This window comes from Gobius niger (assembly GCF_951799975.1).
Source record: "Gobius niger genome assembly, chromosome: 9".
Classification (NCBI taxonomy): domain Eukaryota; kingdom Metazoa; phylum Chordata; class Actinopteri; order Gobiiformes; family Gobiidae; genus Gobius; species Gobius niger.
The window spans coordinates 30,978,452-30,999,605 of NC_136860.1; the positions used below are offsets into that span (position 1 = coordinate 30,978,452).

The following is a 21,154-nucleotide window of genomic DNA, read 5'->3' on the forward strand; positions in this document are numbered from 1 at the left end:
GAGTCAGGCCACTTTTAGCCCTCTCTGTCAGTATCGGAAAAGCTCACACAGCGCACATGGAGGTGTTAAAGGGGAGAAAAGCGTGTTAGTTCAAAGCAAAACACAACTACTGCCAATTTCCTTTCCTTGTCTTTGGAAAGCGGTTTTCATAAAATCCACACCACAATAAACATGTAGTATATTTACACGCCAATATATAAACTTACTATTAGCAAAGATGCATTTTGGTTTCAAAGATATTGTTTTGAAAGTTCCAAAGAATCCAAAATGGAGATACACTTTTCCCCGTGACCTTCTTCCGGTCAGGGTGAGCTGCGTCAACCTCTTCTTTCATCTACGGACGACATTTTGTAAAATCACTTAGCATTTGTTTGGATTTAGACCTGGCATGGCCTTGGTTTAGCCACCGCGGTTAGTTCTTATTCAGTTTAATTTTAGTTCATTTAAAGAAGAACTAAGTAACTTGTTTTCCTTAATAAATCCTTTTCATAGTCCCTCTCGCAATACACACTGGAATGGAATCCAGAGGAAGAAGCTAACAGGCTAACGGGCAAAGCTAAGTTCGGGCTAGCGCCACTTTAGCAGTATTTACAGCCAAGTTTGACTAAAAAAAATTATCTCCCTTGTGGAATTGGGTTGTGGCACAATGTACAACATCCCTCTCTCCCTTTGTCTTCTCTATCAGCGTAGTTTTTCTCTCATGGACAATTAATGATTAAAAAATTACTTAGTTCTGCTTTAAGATCCTTTTATGAAAACCAAGAAGTGCCAGATGTGGCAAAAGGTTCAAGAAAGTTATTATAAAGATGCTACCAACTTCTGAAAACAACAAAAATACCGATCTGTAAGTATTAGTATTTAAATTAGTTGCTTCCTAGTTCAATGCAAGAAACAACACACAGGCCCAGCATTGTTAGTCAAAGCACTGGTTAATGTTAATGCAAACTTATGGAGCAGATGAGATGGAGAAATGTCTGGTGTTGCTATGTTGATGTTATGCAGGTTTAGGTCCTTACCCGCTGGTCCCCTCCTTCGCGACGTGGATCGTACTTCTTTGCAAAGTGCTTCAGGTTGTCATAGTTATGGAAATTAAACAGCTCCACCAGATCCTGGACAGACATGAACAAACAAGTGTCAACAACCCGGCACACTTTTGTAAATTAAGTTGTATTTTTATACTTTGAATTATGCCAAAACTGGTTGACCACATTCATTTACAACTTCACATTAGTGTACGTGTAAGGAAAAGAGGCTAATTCCTAAGCACACAGCACCTGAAGTCAACCTCAGCAGGCACAGAGGGGAGTGCAAGAAGGGAGTTCATTGAATAGAGGAAGTTTTCTCTTTAATAAACAATGCAGATGGGAACTACCGACTTTTAATTTTCCATCAGTCAAGAACAAAGAGTATTCTAATGTGTGACACTCTTTTAATGCAAACAAAGCAGTCCTGTCCACTCCAGAGTTTATATAGACCCAGTGTAAATTTTGACAACATGTTTTATTTTAGTTTTAGTCTTGTAATTTAATTTTAGTTGAGATTTAGTCAAAAAAAGCTTTTCAATTTTAGTCTAGTTTTGGTCGACTAAAATTGCATGTCAATTTAGTCGACTAAATTTAAGACTAATTTAGTCGACTTTGCCTTTATAATACTCATTATAATCACATTTAATCAGGGTCCTCGACTTCATGGAGCTGCTTCCACATGAACAAAGCACAAACCTGTTCATTTGGCAGAGAATTTAAATCTGAGGCTCTTTCAGACGGTCAATAGAAGTTTGGATGATTTTTGTCTCACCGTTTCATTTTGATTTAGTCTTATTTTAGTCGACTAAAACATCTGGACATTTTAGTCATAGTTTTAGTCTCATGAGAAACTTTTAATTTAGCTTTAGTCCAATTTTAGTCAGCAAAAATATCACTTTGACTAAAATTAAGACTAAATATTTTAGTCGACGAAATTAACACTGTAGAGACCTCCATCTTGTCGAACACTTGACAGTAAAAGTGAGAAGCGTCTGAAGCTTCTGACAGAAAGGAAGCTAAAAACAAATGTTGCAAGACAATAGAAAGAAATGGAGAGTAGTGGAGATAAACTGAGTTCTAAAACAATCACAATGAATCCAGTGAAGCTCTCTGGACACCGAGATTCACCCCCTCGTGACATCAACAGGCGGGAGGCGAGTGTTTTGAGGTCTTGAGAAGTAGGACTGAAGTTGAACCACGTCCACATAGGTTTTTAATGAACATTATAACTTTTTCTAAATGCTAGAAAAGTCCATTCCATCATAATGTGACGTACCGTGCAGAATTGGATGCCTCTGACAGAGTTGCCCAGTTTGTCCAGGGGAGGAGACCAGCACATGATGCCCATGACGTTGGGCACCACCAGGAGGATGCCCCCCGCCACTCCAGACTTGGCCGGTAGCCCCACCTACAATCAGCACAGGAAACTGGTTACACAAGCGCTTATCCCTTTTATCTGCTGAGGCAAAGTATAAATAGCAAAGGCTGAGACAAACAAAGACAAAGCACTATCGATAATATATTAGAGTTGAGGTGAGGAGAGCAATCAGCTACTATGTTTGTGTCCCAGTTGGTACAAAGGTAATGCTTATGAATGCCTCGTTATGTCAGGCCTCTTACCAGGCCAGCATAATAAATCACGGGTCACATGATTCAGATTTCATGTGACGTTATCATTAGTGCAATGTGTAAAACCTTCTATATCTAACAAACTACTTCAGATTATTTTATTTGTTTAGTAGTTCGCAGTTAATTCTATTCAAAAGTATTTAAACTGAGCATTATGAAAACACTATTGCAAAAAAAACAGCTGCTTCAAAATTGTCTAGTCATATTTATTGCAGTGATCTCCATTGCAGCAGCAGAGAAGATAAACCATGCACAGATATTGTATATAATACTTTCTCAGCGTTTGTCTTTTAAAAAACTAGGACACATACCAGAAGCGTCGGCTAAACAGGTTTTGTTTATACAGGCAAAACGGCTTTACCGTATATGGAGTTGCAGATTATGTTAAGCAAACAGAGCCATTCATTCAATTCATTTCATAAAACAATCTAGGAAAGAGATATCCCTATTATGTTTTATACTTTTGATTGACCTCTATTTGACCAAGATCCCACTGAGAGTCCTCTATTCAAAGCCCTGATATGTAATTACTACAAACGTATCGTGAGGTGAACGTACGTGGAAGGCGAACTGTCCGGAGAAGTCGTACATGCCGCAGGAGTGCATGAGGCTGAGCGTGTTCCTCACGGCCTCCGGGCTCAGGACCCTCTCTCCGGTGATGGGGCAGATCCCGCCGTTGGCCAGGGTGGCGGCCATGACACTGGCGCTCTCACACGTCACTTCAATCGAGCACAACTACACACAAGGGAAAATCAGACAGCTTTAGATTAAGACTTGAGAGTAAAGGAGCTACATTGTTAAACAGGGGGTATTATGCTTTTTTCAGTCACATAGCACCAGTCTATATCACACTACAATGATGACCAAACCTTCTGTTGGTCTGTAAATGCAGTCAATTAGAATAACTGCCTTGTATAAAATTGCTCTCTCAAAATGGCTGTAGTGAATGTCTTGAAATAGGCCTCTGTCTCTTTAAGAACCTCTGACCCTTTCCGACACGCCCCCTCCACACACTGTCTGTGGCATCAGTGGGGAGGGGGTTCTGCTGAGGAGCAGTGGTTGGTTACTCGGCTGGTGACGAAAGCTCGGAGGCGTCTCCAGGAGGTGGGGGCGTTCCTAGGAGGACTCAGGCAAACCTATCCCTAAAATGGCCGCCATCAGAGTTTTTACAGATTACTCAAAAATATGTGAATGTGCCAAGGCAACACTTCAGGCATGTTTTTAATGAGGGAGTGACATAATAACATGATGTAAAGCTTGAAAAAGTCGATTTTGATTAATGCCCCCCCTTTAAAAAAATAAATAAACATAGCTTTTTTTGACCTTTTAGTTTTATTATTTATTTTATTACTAGTTTATGCTTCATATTGCACACACACACAAATCTTAAATGTACCTAAATAACCTTTTGTGATGGCTTTGAAAATCTGATCAATTGTGTCGGAGGTGCAGAGGTTTTGTAAAAGTACTTAGGGGAAACACTCGTGGCTAAATTTCCCAGATACCGACTGACTAAATCCTTTAAAAAAACAAGTGCATTGTGGGATTACTAAGGGATTAAAGCTTGTAGAGGGCGCAACGAAAACCGGAAGCCATTACGGGACATGAAAAATGAATGCGGGTTGAAATTTGAAACGGGACGTTTCAAGGACGACTCACTTGAAAGTAGAAGTCCAGCACAGACGTCATGTCGGTGCCTTCAGGGAAACACTGTAACAGAGCAACACATCAGCTGACACACGTGAAGACCAGTGTTTACGGTTACTTTTATATTTGTTGTGCTTGTTTTGACAGTGAACAGTATAACAGAGATCTGGCCAGAAATACTTATTATACAAATACAAATAACATTGCTATCTGTTAACCTAAACCGAGCACATTTTCTCCAGTTTGGCATTATCTACAAGCTTCTAGAAAAAAGCAAAATGGAGATGAAAACGAGGGGGGAATAGTGACATCATAGTGACAAAAAAGTGGCAACAGAGCGGCCGGAAAAGCAACAATAACACAATAAAAAACAGACAAACACATGACCAGAGTGTGATGAAAAAGCAATATAAAATCCAAAAAAGAGCAACCAAAAATGTGTCAAAACATGATGAAAACACACACAAAAAACCCTCAAAAAAGGAACGATAAAAAGTAATGAAAAGGCAACAAAAACATAAAAAAAAAAAAAAAAAGACATGAAAATATCAGTTATGCAGTTCTTAGCGTTTAAATGAGGTGTTACAATGGCCTATAGAGGCACTGAGAAGCTTTTAGATGTGGGTAAAGCCGAACTGGAGAGAATGCACTCAGTCAAGGCGGGGGGTAAGAGGTTATGTTTGCAATAAAACTGATCAAAGATAACGCTGCGCAGTGATTGGACAGTAGAAAGCAGCGCTGTGACTCATGAAGGTCACGAACCTTTTTCTCTTTCAGATAGTAGCCGATGGCAAAGTTCCTGTCTCCTGACTCACGCTCCGACTGGAATCTGCCAAAACAAAATGCGCTCATGATTAAACAGACAGGAAACAACCCCTCCCAGCGCCCCAGAACTTCTGCCTTGTCCCGCCCCCTGTGCTGCGTCCCACCCCCCTGTGCTGACGACTGTGTGGGAGCTACAGAGTCATGAGACAAGCCTGTGTTTATTTACAGCACACCTCATGTCAATGGATCTATGGTTTCATGGTCACGATAGGGTATGCCCATGATGTCACAGCATAGCCATAGCACGGCAATTCCACATTTAGCTTTTTTCCACTGGCGCAACTGTGGCACGGTGCCCATCTGCCCCCATTAACTACAGCATGTTTGGACTTTACGAAGCACACTCAGGATCTTTGAGGAAACCGGTTTACTTTCAAAATCCGGACACTTCTGGGTTCTTCAGCTCAACTTTAGGACAAATATTTCGTCTTTGTCAGTTTGTGAAGGCTATGCAAATAAAGTTTTAACAAGTTATGTACCTGGAGAAATGAACGAGGTTGCTGTGCATCCAGTACATGTTATTCTAAAGCAAATCCCTTAAAGCAGTGCTAAGTAACTCTTCCCCCTAGAGGCCATAAGCGCAACTGCAGGTGTCGTAGCAAGTTACGATTTTTTAACTTAAATACTACGCTGACAGGAAAGGCAAAGGGGGAGAGGGTTACTGTGCATCCAATTATACAATGGAAATATTTTTTTTCACTCAAACTTGGCTGTAAATACTGTTTAAAGTGACGTTAGCCCGCAGTTAGCTTTGCCCGTTAGCATGCTAGCTTCTTCTTCGTGATTCCATTAGTGTGTATTGGTTGCTCCGGTCCGGTGGCAGTCAAGTTGCGAACATGGTTTTCTGTCCAGAGACACCAGGGGCAGATGAAAGACCCTCCAATCATCCCATAAACACTTGTATTACCCCCACAGGGACTACGAAAAGGATTTATTAAGGTAAACAGGTTACTTAGTACTGCTTTAATGTAGGCAGTATTTTCTCCTTAAAGGCCCTATACCTGATTTTTTGATTGCCAACAATGAAAGCCACTACATTAAAATGTTAGTTGTGATCCAAACTCATTTGTAACTTTCCTTATGTCTTTGTAGCATCCAAATTCTTTACAGGGACAAGTTTATAGGCACATTTCACAACTTTCAGGGTCACTTTTCAGGCTAACATTCAGAAAAATGCTGCAAAAATAGCCTGAAAGTTCATGAAATGTATACAAATGTTTTATAATTTGATGCACACTGTTTTCCCTACAAGCATTTGAGTTTACAATATACTAAAAGGAGGATTAAATAATTTTCATTCCATTTCTAGAAGTAAAATCAGGTATAGCTCCTTTAAGTCACAATCAACCAATGGTAAAAAAAAAACAGATCCATTGGCCAGATACCAAACAAACATGCAACTTTCTCTCAGCAAACTAATCTGGGAAAGGAAGCAAAGGTCATAGTGTGCCAGTCCTGGTCATAACGTGACAAATATCACTGCCAACCCAAAAATAGTGTCGTCACGTCACGTTATGTACAGTATGCAAGTGAAAACAGGTCAAGACATTAGCATTGCCCTGTCAAAGGAAAGCAGCGGTGAAGCTTCAGTTGAAAAAGCTTCACAGACTAATAACGACAATGGAAATATGGCACAGGGCATTAGTCAAAAGTTGAACTCATTTCCAAACAACAGTGGAGCTAATAACGTGCTATTGTGTTTGTCAATGCAGAAACATATAGCAGAATCATTAACCTCTTAACTCCCGCCTGAACCGAGAGGATCTTTTTCCTCACGTCATCAGATTTTTTTGTCCATCATTTTCTTGTTGGGTGTTCAACTCATTTTTGTAACTTTTTTGTCACATTTGTCATTTTTTGGTTATTTTTTAATCAAATTTTAATCAAAGTTTTGTCATTTTTTGTCAAATTTTTTCGTCAATTTTTTAAATCAAATTTTGGTCATTTTTTGTCACATTTTTGTCATTTTTTCGTCATTTTTTTGTCAATTTCTTGTGACATTTTTGCCTCTTTTTCATCAATTTTTTTTCACTTTTTTGTCAATGTTTTCTCACTTTTTTGTCACATTTCCATCATTGTTTTCGTCTCAGTTTTGTTGCTATTTTCACAGCTTTTTTCCAGAAGCTTTTGGGCTGGGGTAAAGCCAAACTGGAGAAAATGTGCTCGGTTCAGGTGGGAGTTAAGGGGTTAAAATCAAAAGTAGGGAAAACTAGTAAAAAGTAGCCTAAAGCTTGCTGACTTTGGACTGAAAGAAATGATCAAACTGACCAACACGTGTGAAACTTGTAAAACTTTGCCATTGGGGTGTGATTACGCTTATGCAAAGACAACAGAGGCGAGCGGTGACTGTGGTATGTAGGTTGCATCACTTTGTCAAGCGCCGTGTTTAAGAGCTGACAGAATTGGGGCATCTACGGTACTACTAACTTCTGAAGGCTATTTCACCTCGGGATACTTGGCCCTCTGCACTGTTTCAAGTAGAAACACACCAACTCTACCAACGCGGCTCTAATATGAACTTACGTAGCGTTGCTGAAGCCGACATATTCATTTCCTGCCATCTGCTTTAAGAAGTTCATGATCTGGAGGGAAAAGGTGGGACAAAAATGTGCATAGTTAATAATAGTGCAGGTTCAAAACATTTTAGTGGCTATAGAAAATGGGACATAATTTCTTCATAATAATTATTCAGCATGTACTACAAGAACTTTATATTTATTATGTATGTTATTCACCCATTTACTTGTCCATTTCTGAAATAAATTTTAGGTTTAGCCAATATTAGTACTTACATAGTCGAATTTCTCGGCCTGGCTTGCCTCTTGCTGAGGAGGGAAACAAAGAAGCGGTTATAATTTCTAAAACAACACTCACAAAAAGCACAAGAAGAGCATCACAAATGAAAAAATGCTATTGCTGGTAAATTAAATCTACAGAAACAGAAAATGAGACTCTGAAATCAAGTCACTTTTGGAGGACACACGTAAGATAAAATTATTGACTTGCAAAAAAGGTTACAAAGAGGAAAGTTTCATGAAGGGAGTTAGACAATAAGTTATGTTTGTTTTTCGTGGGTTAGCCGGTGTCACGAACTTTACATATCCATACGTAGAGAGGTTCAGTATAATGTGAGACCATAATACAGGTGGCTGTTTTGTGTATACATCAGAGTACTTATATGGTATGTGATCTGTGCAAGTAGTAGTGGGTGCAAAAAGGCAGGAAGAGAGAGGTGAAAAGTTAACACATTTGGTCAAAGTATCAATGTTTTTTGTGCAGCACCAATGTACAAAAATATCAGCATACAAGCAACTAAATCAGGGGTGTCAAACATACGGCCCGTGGGCCTGATCCGGCCCGCGAGATGATTTAATCCGGCCCCGTTGAGCATAAATTCCAGAGTATGTTAAGTCTCAAGCCCATTCCTGTGCGGAGTTATGATTTTTTAAAGAATAACCAGAATGCTCATTCTAGCCACTAGGGGGCATTACATTTAAAAATGTCCAGCAGAGGGCACTGACATATGAGCTTAGGATATGAACAACACATTATATAGCCACGTGGTAATTGGACAGTCTGCACCAGGGCGGCTGTGGCTTCAACAACAGCTTATCACCACCAAGTGTGGAGTCAATGAATAATGACTACTATGTAGTACTTTGAGGAACTTGTGACACAGGCTTGTAAAGTGCAATACAAGTGTAAGCCGTTGTTATTAATGAAGCTACAGTTAAGTTGGGGCTTTGACCGAATCACAGCTTATTATTATTCATTTACTGGAAATATTTTCTCTATTATATGCGGCCCGCGGCCCGCGACCCGCTGTGGGAGCTGAATTTCGGTCCGCGACCCAAGATGAGTTTGACACCCCTGAACTAAAGTAATTATTTTTAAATAATACGATGGTAATACTATGGCTGCACAAGGAAGGTAATGTATATCAGACCCATTTCACATCGGTAAGTGAAAGGATAGTAAGTGTACATGGGCTTTTAGTTTTGATGAAGCTGCTGTTTTTATTTGAATTATACACAAAGTGTGTGTAAAATGCTAATGGAGTTAAGAAATATCTAATCATGTATGAGTATGTAGAGATATGGGAAGGTTTAGAATATTTATGCTGTCATCAATTGGTAAAAGTGTAAAAGAAAGGAAGGTTTTCCAGACCCCTTTCACCTCACAAAGTGGATGGGGATGACATTTTGAAGAAGCTGCCAGTTTCTCCCAATTTAAAGTAAAATACATTCAATTTCTACACACTTAAACAGTATTATTTTGGCAAATGTATCTAAATAATTGATGAAAGTGTTAACAAAAGAGTCTCTAAATGGGGATCTACTGTATGTTGAGCTGACTTGAGCAGAGTGAGAGAGAGAGAAGAGAGAAGGGCTCGGGGGGAAGGTAGGTATTGGGAGAGTGCGAGGAGATAGATAGATTATGGAAAAGGAAGAAAAAATTACCAACGTCATTTTGACCTGCTGCAGCAGTCATTATTTCCACTGTTCCTAAGTCTGGAAAAAATGCAACATAAACAGCAACATGTAGCCTTCAAGCACCATGTAACAACAGTTTGGGGCAAAGAGCGGAGGAAAGTGTCCCCGCAGCTTCGGGAGTTTGAACCACGACCAACGACTGGACAGGTATAAAATACAGACAGCGGAGATGGGCACAGACGATGGAGATGGAGATGACCTACGATATATCCATAGACAGTACGTGTGGTGGATATGTAGCATGTTAATGTACGCAGTATTTTCTCCTTAAGTCAGCTTTGTTTAATCCTGGCAGTTTTAAAGTATATGTACTTGTTATTTAGAGCAAATATGTAGCCATTAGCCAATATGTGACTGTAATATTAAATGCAGCAATCCCATGTTGTCTTAAAAGGACTAGCTGCAAGTTGGTTCTTTTATACTCACTACTGCCCCCTCAGGTCTTACGCGGAACTACAGCTTCTATATGGAACAGCTTTTTGAGTGACAGTGCAGGATGTGGTGAACAGGTCTGGGCTCATTCTACACATTTGGGCATTGCTGGAACATATAGGGTCCCATATACAGTCCCTTTAAAGTATGCTCTATTGTTGTCATGTCACGCAGGTTGAACACTACCTCAAAAGCTGGAATCTCTTTAGTCATTATGAAATATTGTTTGTACCAGGTGCTGGTTACTCTTTAACTAAAGGCCTACATTTAAACGCCTTTGTCACTGGATTACACATTAACACAATGTCTTCTTTGCCAAAACAAACTACGAGAAACTCATAAAAACAACATAAGCTACACTGTAAATGTGACAAGCACTTAAAAGAGGTTCTTCTCCAGATTGTCCCAAGATAAACTGGGAAAGCCGAAGGGAAAGTGAAGTAACAATAGCTAGTAATGCATCCAGTACTGCTAGCACAACTTGACAGAGTGCCATGTTTTGTCTTGTGACTGTCCAGATACAGTGTGAGAGAAGTATCTAGTGGGAGGATAAGCCGAATTGATCTAATGTTGAGGTTTATTTGGTGATTGATGAGAATGAATGGTAGAGTTCCAAATGTAAATATGCACAACTGGTCTGACTGTATGTGGTGGTGTTGGTGGAGCTCGTGTTTGAACAAGGGAATGCTTTTCTGACACTGTGTGACTAACATGCAGGTCACAGCGCTGTATAGACTCGAAAGTGGATGTTCCCAACCACTTTTCCAAGATCCAAACATTTCAAAATGAAGCAGCAGTAACGCCCGGTCCCTCTCATTTTGAAATCAGAGCCATTCCTTTGTAAACGCACCTCTCCTCTCGATTCAAAGACACAAGAGTCGATAATGACACATCCAGCATTGATACGACATCAATGAGATGCAACAGTGACCTCAAGAGAGTGCAGGGTCAGAGGGACATAGGACTAGGACTAAATCAGGGCCAGAAGTACATCATCAATAAACAAACCCACAATATGGAACCATGCTCAGAAAGCATTCTTAAGACTAGACTTTGCCATGTACATCTCACATGTCATTTAAATAGTAAAAGAGGCAAAAACAAAACGACAAAAATGTGGAGGCAAGCAACATCAAGAGCAAAGGTTTACTTCTGAATTTTCACTTTCGATATGATGAGAAAGAGAAGCAGAGACAGTTTGGTATTTTGTGAATATTCCTGCTTCCTGTTTACAATGGCTAATGTGCATCACTATTAAGTACAATTATTAAAATCTGAAATACTTAAGCATACATTATATTATATAATCATGTTAATGTGCTTCATCTGTAATGTGCTGCATGTATGTACAGTGCCTTTTATTTGTGTGCAATGGCGTTTCTGTTCTGTACAACTGAAGGCAAGTTTCTCTCTCGGGACAATAAACTAACCAACCAACTAAGCAACCAACCAACCAACACAAGTAACAAGCCAACTAACAAATTAATTAAGTAACCAAGTAACTAACTAATCATCCTGTCTGCATAAAGACAAGAATTGTGAAAAATTCAAGCTTTCAAAAAATATATCTAAAAATGTCCAAGTTTGAAATCAGCCATATTGGCAAAATTTGGTCCAAAATCCAATATCTGACTAAGTGCATGTAAAATCGACCAAGCCACACTGTGAACTGCGAGGCTGATATTTCAACCCATGAGAGAATGCAGTGCAACAGTCTGAGAGCATGTCCTATACAGTAGAAAATGATTAGTATTTCAGGACAAGCCAACGTTGTACCTTCTTTTGGAGCTATTTCAACTAGAGATTCCACATCTGTACTATGTCAACATTTGTTTCAGTTTGACACAGCAGTAGACACAAATTGAATGGCATGCTGCTAATCCCCAATCAGTCTTCTTTAATCTTTGTAAGAGCCGCCTGACTGGGATTGGAAAAGCGTTGCACCAAATCCCAGGTGCACACAGGAGCTGCAGAAAATGCTTTCTGGCTCTGCGTAAACAGACTGAGGCCGGTGTTCTTGCACCTGCATTTGACTTGCTGACCAGTTATTTTCAGCCAATAGCAGTTTGTGTGATGGTGTTTGTGCTGATAGGAGCTAAGGCTGTGCTAAGTGCCCTCTATGTCGGATTAGATCAAGACGTAAATACTGGAACAAGGTTTAATAGCTAACAAATTACCTACCAAAGCGACATCAACAATCACGAAAACCACTAAATACTAGAGGAGTTCAATGAGCATCTAAATTGTCTAAACATATAGGACATATAGCATTACAACCACTGGCCTATTAGACAGCCTCTAATGCAGTCAGCTCAGCTTTGGAAATGTGTTATGTGGCACCTCCCATTTTTTTTTTTAACCACATCAGCAGTTTGAGCTACATTTCGACAGTTTTCATGTGACACACTTGAAGGTCAAAAACACAAGCCACCGCCATTGCAATGCATGTTTGGAAGGTTAAATTTGTTGAAATCGGTGTTGTTGATTTACATATCTTGTATATGTGTGTATATATATTTATATTATATTAGCGCTAGGGATGCACCGATCTGCTTTTTTGAGCTCCCGATCCGATATTTTGACACTTCATCCGATCCGATCAGTCTTTTTGTATTATTATATTTTTATATAATATACATCATTATATATTATAGCCTATGGATATTACAGTAGTTTTAACAGTTCTTTTTTCATAAACATGCAAGAGGTTTTGGCTTTAGCTTTGAATCTTAAATTAGAAAGTTTTCAGAAGCAGGCGTTGGCGGCAGGTTAACGATAGTACAAATTAATTTATATCCTCCTGTGTGATGTGGATGTTTTTCTGTTATGATTGATTGTACAGTTTCTGTGATTTTATTTCGGCAGCATCTGAATTCTGTTTTGAAATGTGTCTTGTAAGCCTCCATGAGGGCTGGGCACTTACTTTTGTGAAAGACACAATAAGAAGAATAAATCAAATCAGTATCCTAGCTTAGCGATAGCATGAAGGCCATGAATCTGTGGTCCTGGATCCGTCTTGTATCGGACCCGGCCAGTCATCAAATCTGATACGATACTCTCAAAAAAATCAAATCTGATACGATACTCCACAGATACCGATACTGAATATCGGATCGGTGCATCCCTAGTTAGCGCCCGTCATTTAGTCACACCTTTAATGTTGTGAAAACCAAAAATAAATGTATTAACCAATTACTAAGCCCTGATAAACCGTCTCGGTCAAACCATGTTGGCCTTTTAAACAAAGGCTGCTCATATTTATTTGAATTTATCGTCTGGTTTTCCTCCATCTTGATCACTTTCACCCAAGATCTCCCTATACAACTTTTGGACTTTTTGTAAGATTTGCAGTTTCTATATCGTGCCATTTCCTGGTGTTGTCTAGCATCTACAAACCTATGTCTTTGCAATTATGTTTACAGTGTGTCGCCCTGCCCTTCAAGTGATGTCAATGAAAACAATCTATAGAATGCTGGTTCACAAGTGTCCCTTCTTTTGATCATATTTGACGGATACTGACAGCACTAAACCAGGTCTAACCATAACCAGTGCCATGATAAAGACAGATTCTTCATTATTCCCTTTTGTCAGTGGTCGTAATGTTATGGCTCAATGTGTAAACACTGTAGTACTGTATTAGTCTTGTTTCTTAGTGTATGAAGTAAGTTAGGAGCCCTAAGCATTTCACAAAGCAACGCTGTCTTACCTGAATGAAAGCAATAAAATAATGAATGACACAAAAACACAGCAGAAAGAAACGGTGCATTTACCTTTATCAGGGAGGTGCAAACAATGGCGCCGGCGTTCACCATTGGGTTGTGCGGCTGATCTGCAAAACAAGCGTCCATTATCAGTGATATATCGAAGAGCAAATGTTTATATCTAATATTGACAGGATAAATAACATTAAGCTGATATAACTGATTCAATGTGAGCACAAGGCTCCAAACATAAAAGGTGTCAAGTGCGGTGCTATGTTATGAATGTTACGCGCACCAGACAAAAATCTATTTATAATAACCACACTCATCGTCTTGATAGCCGGACTAAAGCAAGTTGGAACGAGGCTCGGTCAGAATTACCCAGCTTGGAGGATTTGCATTTTTTGGATTATCTTAACTAGCTTATAACAGGTTTTTTTATAATATGGAAATCAAAATGCATCATGTGCTAGAGGTAGAGAGACCTTACATAGTCGAGCTTGTATGTCTGAGAAAAGAGTACAGCTGCATGAAACTCAACCATTTCAGTTTACTTAAAAAAGACACAAAACTGAGGCACTCAAAGAAAAGTATAGGCCTTTAATGCAGCATGGCCATTAGATTAAAACATTGCCTACGCGTTTCAGCCGTAGTAGGCCTTCGTCAGGGCAGAACTCGAGTGATGTGCAAGGATGCAGCTTTAAAACTGTATTAAAGAGGGGGTATTATGCTTTTTTCAATCACATAGCACCAGTCTATATCACACTACAATGATGACCAAACCTTCTGTTGGTCTGTAAATGCAGTAAATTAGAATAATTGCCTTGTATAAAATTGCTCTCTCAAAATGGCTGTAGTGAATGTCTTGAAATAGGCCTCTGTCTCTTTAAGAACCTCTGACTCTTTCCGTCACGCCCCCTCCACACGCTGTCTGTGGCATCAGTGGGGAGGGGGTTCTGCTGAGGGGCAGTGGTTGGTTACTCGGCTGGTGACGAAAGCTCGGAGGCGTCTCCAGGAGGTGGGGGCGTTCCTAGGAGGACTCAGGCAAAGCTATCCCTAAAATGGCTGCCATCAGAGTTTTTACAGATTACTCAAAAATACGTGAATGTGCCAAGGCAACACAGGCATGTTTTTAATGAGGGAATAACGTAATAACATGATGTAAAGCTTGAAAAAGTCGTTTTTGCATAATACCCCCCCTTTAAGTGGTCACATGCACCATAGGGGCTGGAACTCAGTCAGCTGATGCAGTACATCCTATGAGCAGCATTTCAAAATACAAACTACAAGACCAAGAAAAGCCATATAAAAAAACAATACATATCAAGATAATGTACAAACATCTAGAAATTATTTACAGTCATATATACAAACATCTTCCATAAACAGAAGCATTAAAGTAAAGGGGTAAGGTCCAGTTCCCCATTGAGACCTGGATAATCTGTTGCTTTAAAGGGACTATAGGGAGTTTAAAAATGTTAAAATTAAGTATTTTCCTCCCCCCTATATGTTCCTATACCTGTTCACCACAACTGCCTCTAAAATCCTGCACTGTTACTCAAAAATGTGTCACTTCGGGTCCGAATTGCTGTCATGCACAAGCTTAATATAGACAGTGCAGTTACACATATGGCCTGAGGTGGCAGTAGTGAGTATAAAATGGCCAACTTGCATCCAGCCCCTTTAAGAGTGTAGATCCAGAGGAACTTCTTCTGCATTTCAGTTTTCTTGTTTGAAATACTCAAAATATAAAAATCAAAGCTCAAAATAAATGTCCTGATACATTTGAGGGGGCTGCGGTTTTGAGCAGGGGGGGCTTAAAGATGAAAAAAAAAATAGTGTGCTCTAAAACAAAACAGATATGATGACATGGATAGTATGATAAGTAAAGTAAAACATAAATCTACTTTTTAATAATTGTAGCTTGATGAGATGCATTATATTGAGTGAATTTGACTTAATTAATTTAACTGCAGCAAATAGGCAATGTGAAAAGGTTTGCACTCGCGTCAGAACCACGTCAAAAGCTTAATAATCCAACACAACTCATCATCACTGACAACACATCTATATTAAATCTGTGAAGGATAACGGCAGCAGGAAATTCATGTTATTCTAATAATTACATCTATTTAATGTGTGTCGTGGGGGATTCAAATAGCTCTGCTGCACAGTCAAAGGAAATTACTACAACGGTGTAGGATTTCAATAATGTCTGACTCATTTGTCATGTGACAGTTTATTCTTCATCTTCCCGTTTTGATGTCCTGCCATAAATCTGTGACTCACCCAGAACATGTGAGGACAGTCCCTTGTGTCACTAGCTGTTGCGTCAGAATTTGCTGTTTTAGTTCATTTTGGATGTCTTTACACAACAGAAGAGCCGAGTGCATTGTGCGATTGTCCCGCACTGAGAAATGTGGCGTTTCCACGGACAACACAACACAACGGCCCTCTGACTCACTCTTTCAATAGACTCATTGTGAAGTCTGCTGAGGTTTTTGCCCATTACTCACTCTTATGGCATGAAATATTCTTCCAAATGTAGAGCTGCAAGTTTTCCCTCAAAAAAACAATGTTTTTGAAGTTAGATTTTGACAGAGTCCATTATTCATTCACTCTAATGTTTTACTTCAACTTTTGAAGGTTGTTTAGCCTCTATAACCAAAGCAGTTATGTAAGGGATAATGCACGACGAGGTGTTATTCTGATAATGGACACCCCGCAGTGCATTATCCCGCTTATACCATGGTCCCGCCAACTGAGACTGTTCATTGGGGCCTGTTTGCTTCTTTTTTTAAGTCCTGGGCAGGAGTTATTTCACTTTAATCAGTTTTACCTGAAAGTAGTTCCAGCTCAGTTGTTTATCATTACAATGGAAACAGCTGCAAGTGGAGTGATATAGAACGAGATTTGAGTCTTTCTCCAACAACTGAGCTCCTGTCGTCAGGGTCAGTCTTTTTATAACCTTAGTATTTCACAAGTAAGATTGCCTTTCATTTCTTGCTGTTGCTTCCAGCAACTGCATTACATCTGTGTATTTATGCCTTTGGGACACGCCCCTTTGTGTTCAGTGCTTATGATTGGACAAATATACTGCAGCCCCCTTTACTGAGCCCTGCCATTTCACTGAACAATTCAATTCCTATATTGTAATGTTTATGACAAATGTCTCTCATATATATATATATATATATATATATCAGAACCCGATTTAAAGCTTGAATTCGCTCTTTAAACCCACCGTCTTCGTTGAGGAAGAGCTTGTTGAAGCGCAGACCGCTGGGCTCTTTGCCGATGAAGCTGTGCACGTACTCGGTGCCGTGGTCGTGAACCGCGACGGCGTATTTCAGCGGTTTGACACAGGACTGAAGACAGAACGGGACCTTAGTGTCTCCCACTGTGTGTCTGAAAAAAAGCAGAGATAAGGCTTATCTACACAGGCAGCCGGCTGTTCAGTTACAAACAACAGACCGTATACAGTAAGAGATACAGGAATAAACAGAGGAAGCATCGCACAGAAGAGTTTAAGTCCAGACCTAGTTAAGACCGGGCTTAGACCTGGTTAAACCCTGATCTTACACAGTTTATTTTACAGGATAACCCAGTCCAGGTGAAATATTTGCAATAGTTACAAATCAATTGCATTTTAATTATCATTTGATCATTATAGATACTTTTATTTTTCCCATGTTTATCCTCAAATATAGAAATATAGAGTAAAATGTAAAAAACAGTGGGTTTTTATTATCAGATGAATATCTAAATGTCCCTCAAACACATATCTGTTCTTTTACTTTCATTTTAACAATGATAAACATGGACTTTGTCATTGTTGTGTACACATCAATAAAATCCAGGATGATGAGTAAATGCTGTCATATACGGGTTTTAAAAGCTTGTAATGAAAGAAGGCAAGTATAATACTGTATTTAATTTAACCTTTTTAATAAACTTATGCATTGATGTATCTTCAGTGAAAATCCACAATAGGACTTTCTTTTTTTCTCATTTATTTTTAAAGATTGAAAAGCTCCAATTCACAAAAATCTGAATGAATCATGTCAATGAACTGACCCAAATAAAACAACTCTCAGATGTCAAGTTTAAGGTGTCAACAGCAGTGTGTACAGCAATATCACTGTTATCTTTATGACTTCCTGTTGCACAAAGCGACTAATAATCAATGCACACCGCAGGACGTACTGTGCCAGTCACAGCGGAAAAGAGCGTTTCCTATTCTCACAGGCTGTACTACGTTGTTTATTACTGGTTTTGTAATGAACAAGGCCATTTCATAATAGTGTCAACGCAATATCAGGTTTAAATGAACCTGGAACAGTGACTTCAAATCTAGTAAAAACATTTGGAGTTCTTTTTTTCTTGCATATATATTTTTTAAAGAGAATACATAGTGATGAAAGGTTGGGTTGTTAAAGAGACTAGATGCAAGTTGGACATTTTATGCTCACTGCTGCCACCTCAGGTCTTACACGTAACTGCATGTTCTATATGAAGCTTGTGCATGACGGCACTTCGAACCGAATTAACATCCTGTGACAGTGCAGGATTTTAGAGGCAGTTGTGGTGAACAGGTCTGGGTTCATTCTGCACATGGCTGGAACATGTAGGGGGAGGAATATACTTAATTTAAACATTTTTAAACTCAGTATAGTCCCTTTAAGAACTACAAGTCATTGGATTTGCCACATACCAGTACTTGCTTCTACGTGCTCGATTGCTCATTGGAGCTGAAAACACAACCATTACCACAATAAGGTATGGTTAAATCATTTAATCATTTAATTTTCCTGAGCCTGTGAGTCACAAAATGACAACTTGTTTAGCCTTGAAATGAAAAAGTAGTACCTCCCGAAGCCTGAAAACGACTACAAGCTTCTACATTTCCCCCTAAACAAGGTCAGCATTTCTACACTGACTCACAAAACAATCATCCAACTATGAAGTGCTTTGGGAGTGGGTCGTGTCTTGTGGAATGCGCAGCAGCCGTAGCATTTGTCGACACAAACCCCCTGAAGGCCCCTCCTCTGTTTAAACCCTGGAACCTCTGCTCCACTCTTTCTCTCATCTCTTTACTCCTCTTTCTCTGCGTTAGCCTTTCCTTCCGCCTCACCTCTGTCCGTCCACGGTGCAAAGGGACACGCCCCATAAGTCCGGGCTGAACTTGGCCAGCTGAGGAATGTAGTCTGCCACCTGAATGAGACAGAGAATGAAGATAGAGTGAATTTGGCAACATCTTCACGCACTTTTTCTTATCAGAGTTCATTTCCGGACAATTTCAGCGTCAACGTCGCTATTTTCATTTTTCCTCCCCAAGAAGGAAGGGCTTTGTTGTCATGTGAAGCAACATGGGATTACTTTACAACAGCACTGACACTTGCTTCTGCTCAAGTTTCAAAGCAAAACCCCTGTCATCGCCAAAACAGGCATGACCCGGGACACCTCTCTCATGCGAGGTCGGGTGGACACTGCCCCTGTCTATAGGTATTTTAAGACTTTATGCATAATGTATGTGTTTCCACCACTACTCTTCCAGCTAATCAATCTTAGTGAAGCCACTGTTGTTTATCTGAATGGAATCTAAAGGGAGAGTTCCGTCAATAGTTGTTTAGCATTTTTTCCATTATATGCTTTGGGATTGTAGGTGGGTATTTGAAAGTGATTCACAAACACAATTCGACAAGCACCATCTCAGACGCCTTACATAATTCTCATAGGATAACAAGTTCGAGAGTCTAAACCTGCTTTATTCTTTTCAGACTTACTGAAGCAGGTAATTAAGCAGGTCTGGCCCCAAAGTAAAAACAGGTTTAAAACCAAAGAATAAACAACACTAAACCAGATCTGAGACGAAGAGCTCCAGCCCAAATGGGATTATATTGTAAGTAATATCCTGGCTTTATGAAATATATTACTGCATGCATTACAGGCATTATTAGTAGGAATGCACCAATCCGATACTGGTATTGGATATCGGAGCCGATTCTGGGAAAAATACAATATCGGGTATCGACTACAAATATCTGATACTGAACAGATACCTGCTTTGGCTCTCAACCCCTTCAAAACACAACTTTTACCACTAAAATCTAAGTGAATATGGGCATGCTGTATATCGTTTTAAAGCAAAGAACCTAGTTTTAACCTCCACAAATGTATTTTTGATCGCCGAGCAAAATGCCGCGCTAGCAATAGCATGCTAAAGCTAGTGGGAACATGCTAATGCTAAAAAAACGAATCAAGGCTGGGTCAGAAACTATGATAGAAATACCTAAAGAAGCCTAATACAATAAAATTATCACTGCTGAAGACAAGCCATTTTAGTTTCAGGAATAATAACTGATCTAACATATTTGTAATGAACAGATCACTTCATGTAAGTCATTTATAGGCATTAATGTAACTTAAAGCCTGTCATATACCCAAGGATATTTGATGCAGAAAAGTCCAGTGATCCTCGTTTATCCAAGATTTTATCAATAGATATAAGTGATAGTTCATCTGTAACATCATGACAATAAAATATGACTTAATTGATCTTAAAATGGAGAAAAAAGTCAATAAAATTTTTCACTCAGAGAAAGACACTTTTAAGAAATAGTCTTGGTATCGGTAAATATCGGAAATCGGCAGATACTCAAACCCCAGTATCAGTATCGAAAGAGTTGGATCAGCGCATTAGGCAACTCATGTGGTGATATTGGGCTATACAAAACAACTTGATTTGATTGAATTTGATTTCAATAGTCACCAAATTAGGCACAATAAAGAGCCCTACACATAGCTCTTGTCATTGTCTCCAAAGTAGGACAGTTATCAGCTGTTTCTTTATTGCTTCAAACTTCCGTTCACAAAAACATTGATGGGTAACTCATTTTCTGTTGTTTTCCGGGAAATTGTGCCGCTCAGCATAATCTGCACTGTGTGAGGTTTATGAGGTTTGAGAGGTTTGCTGTGCCAGTTTTTGACACACTTTGTTCTCTGTGAAGGTGCAAAGATGAGAACGTTTCTTCACCAGAACATATGTGGTGTGCCAGTTACTAAGCAACTACAAGTCCCTTTACTAAAGTTTTTACTTTTGGTTTTCTTTTTTAATTTCATGGAGACTCGGTTCACAGTTCACACATGGACTCTCGGCATTTCATGGCTGCTGCATAGAGAATTTACCACTTATATGTGAATGTGGCATAATAATAAGAGTACAGCCAGTAAACATGTGAACAACTTCCACTGTGGTTTTCAAATAAGCAGGCTGTATAATGATCTAGCACTTAGTATTCTAACAGGCTTCAATCAAAACCAGCATTAGCTTCAGCAGTCTGATAGCAATCTTTTTTTTTTATAAAATGCTGAAGAAAATTGGGAGGATTAGGCCTTCTTT

General features: G+C 39.3%; 1 protein-coding gene across 2 annotated transcripts in view; it reads right to left on the reverse strand.

Annotated features, from left to right (window-relative positions):
• glsb (glutaminase b) overlaps positions 1 to 21,154 on the reverse strand; it is a 53,338-nt gene that overhangs the window by 19,991 nt on the left and 12,193 nt on the right. For both annotated transcript variants that reach the window (XM_079563422.1, XM_079563423.1), the window contains exons 5-14: positions 18,887 to 18,966; positions 16,997 to 17,160; positions 13,822 to 13,880; positions 7,919 to 7,951; positions 7,650 to 7,708; positions 5,064 to 5,130; positions 4,314 to 4,364; positions 3,213 to 3,389; positions 2,302 to 2,433; positions 1,017 to 1,109 (exon numbers count right to left, since the gene is read on the reverse strand). In XM_079563422.1, the coding sequence (XP_079419548.1) occupies positions 1,017 to 1,109; positions 2,302 to 2,433; positions 3,213 to 3,389; positions 4,314 to 4,364; positions 5,064 to 5,130; positions 7,650 to 7,708; positions 7,919 to 7,951; positions 13,822 to 13,880; positions 16,997 to 17,160; positions 18,887 to 18,966 (915 nt within the window). The remainder of the gene's footprint in view (positions 1 to 1,016; positions 1,110 to 2,301; positions 2,434 to 3,212; positions 3,390 to 4,313; positions 4,365 to 5,063; positions 5,131 to 7,649; positions 7,709 to 7,918; positions 7,952 to 13,821; positions 13,881 to 16,996; positions 17,161 to 18,886; positions 18,967 to 21,154) is intronic.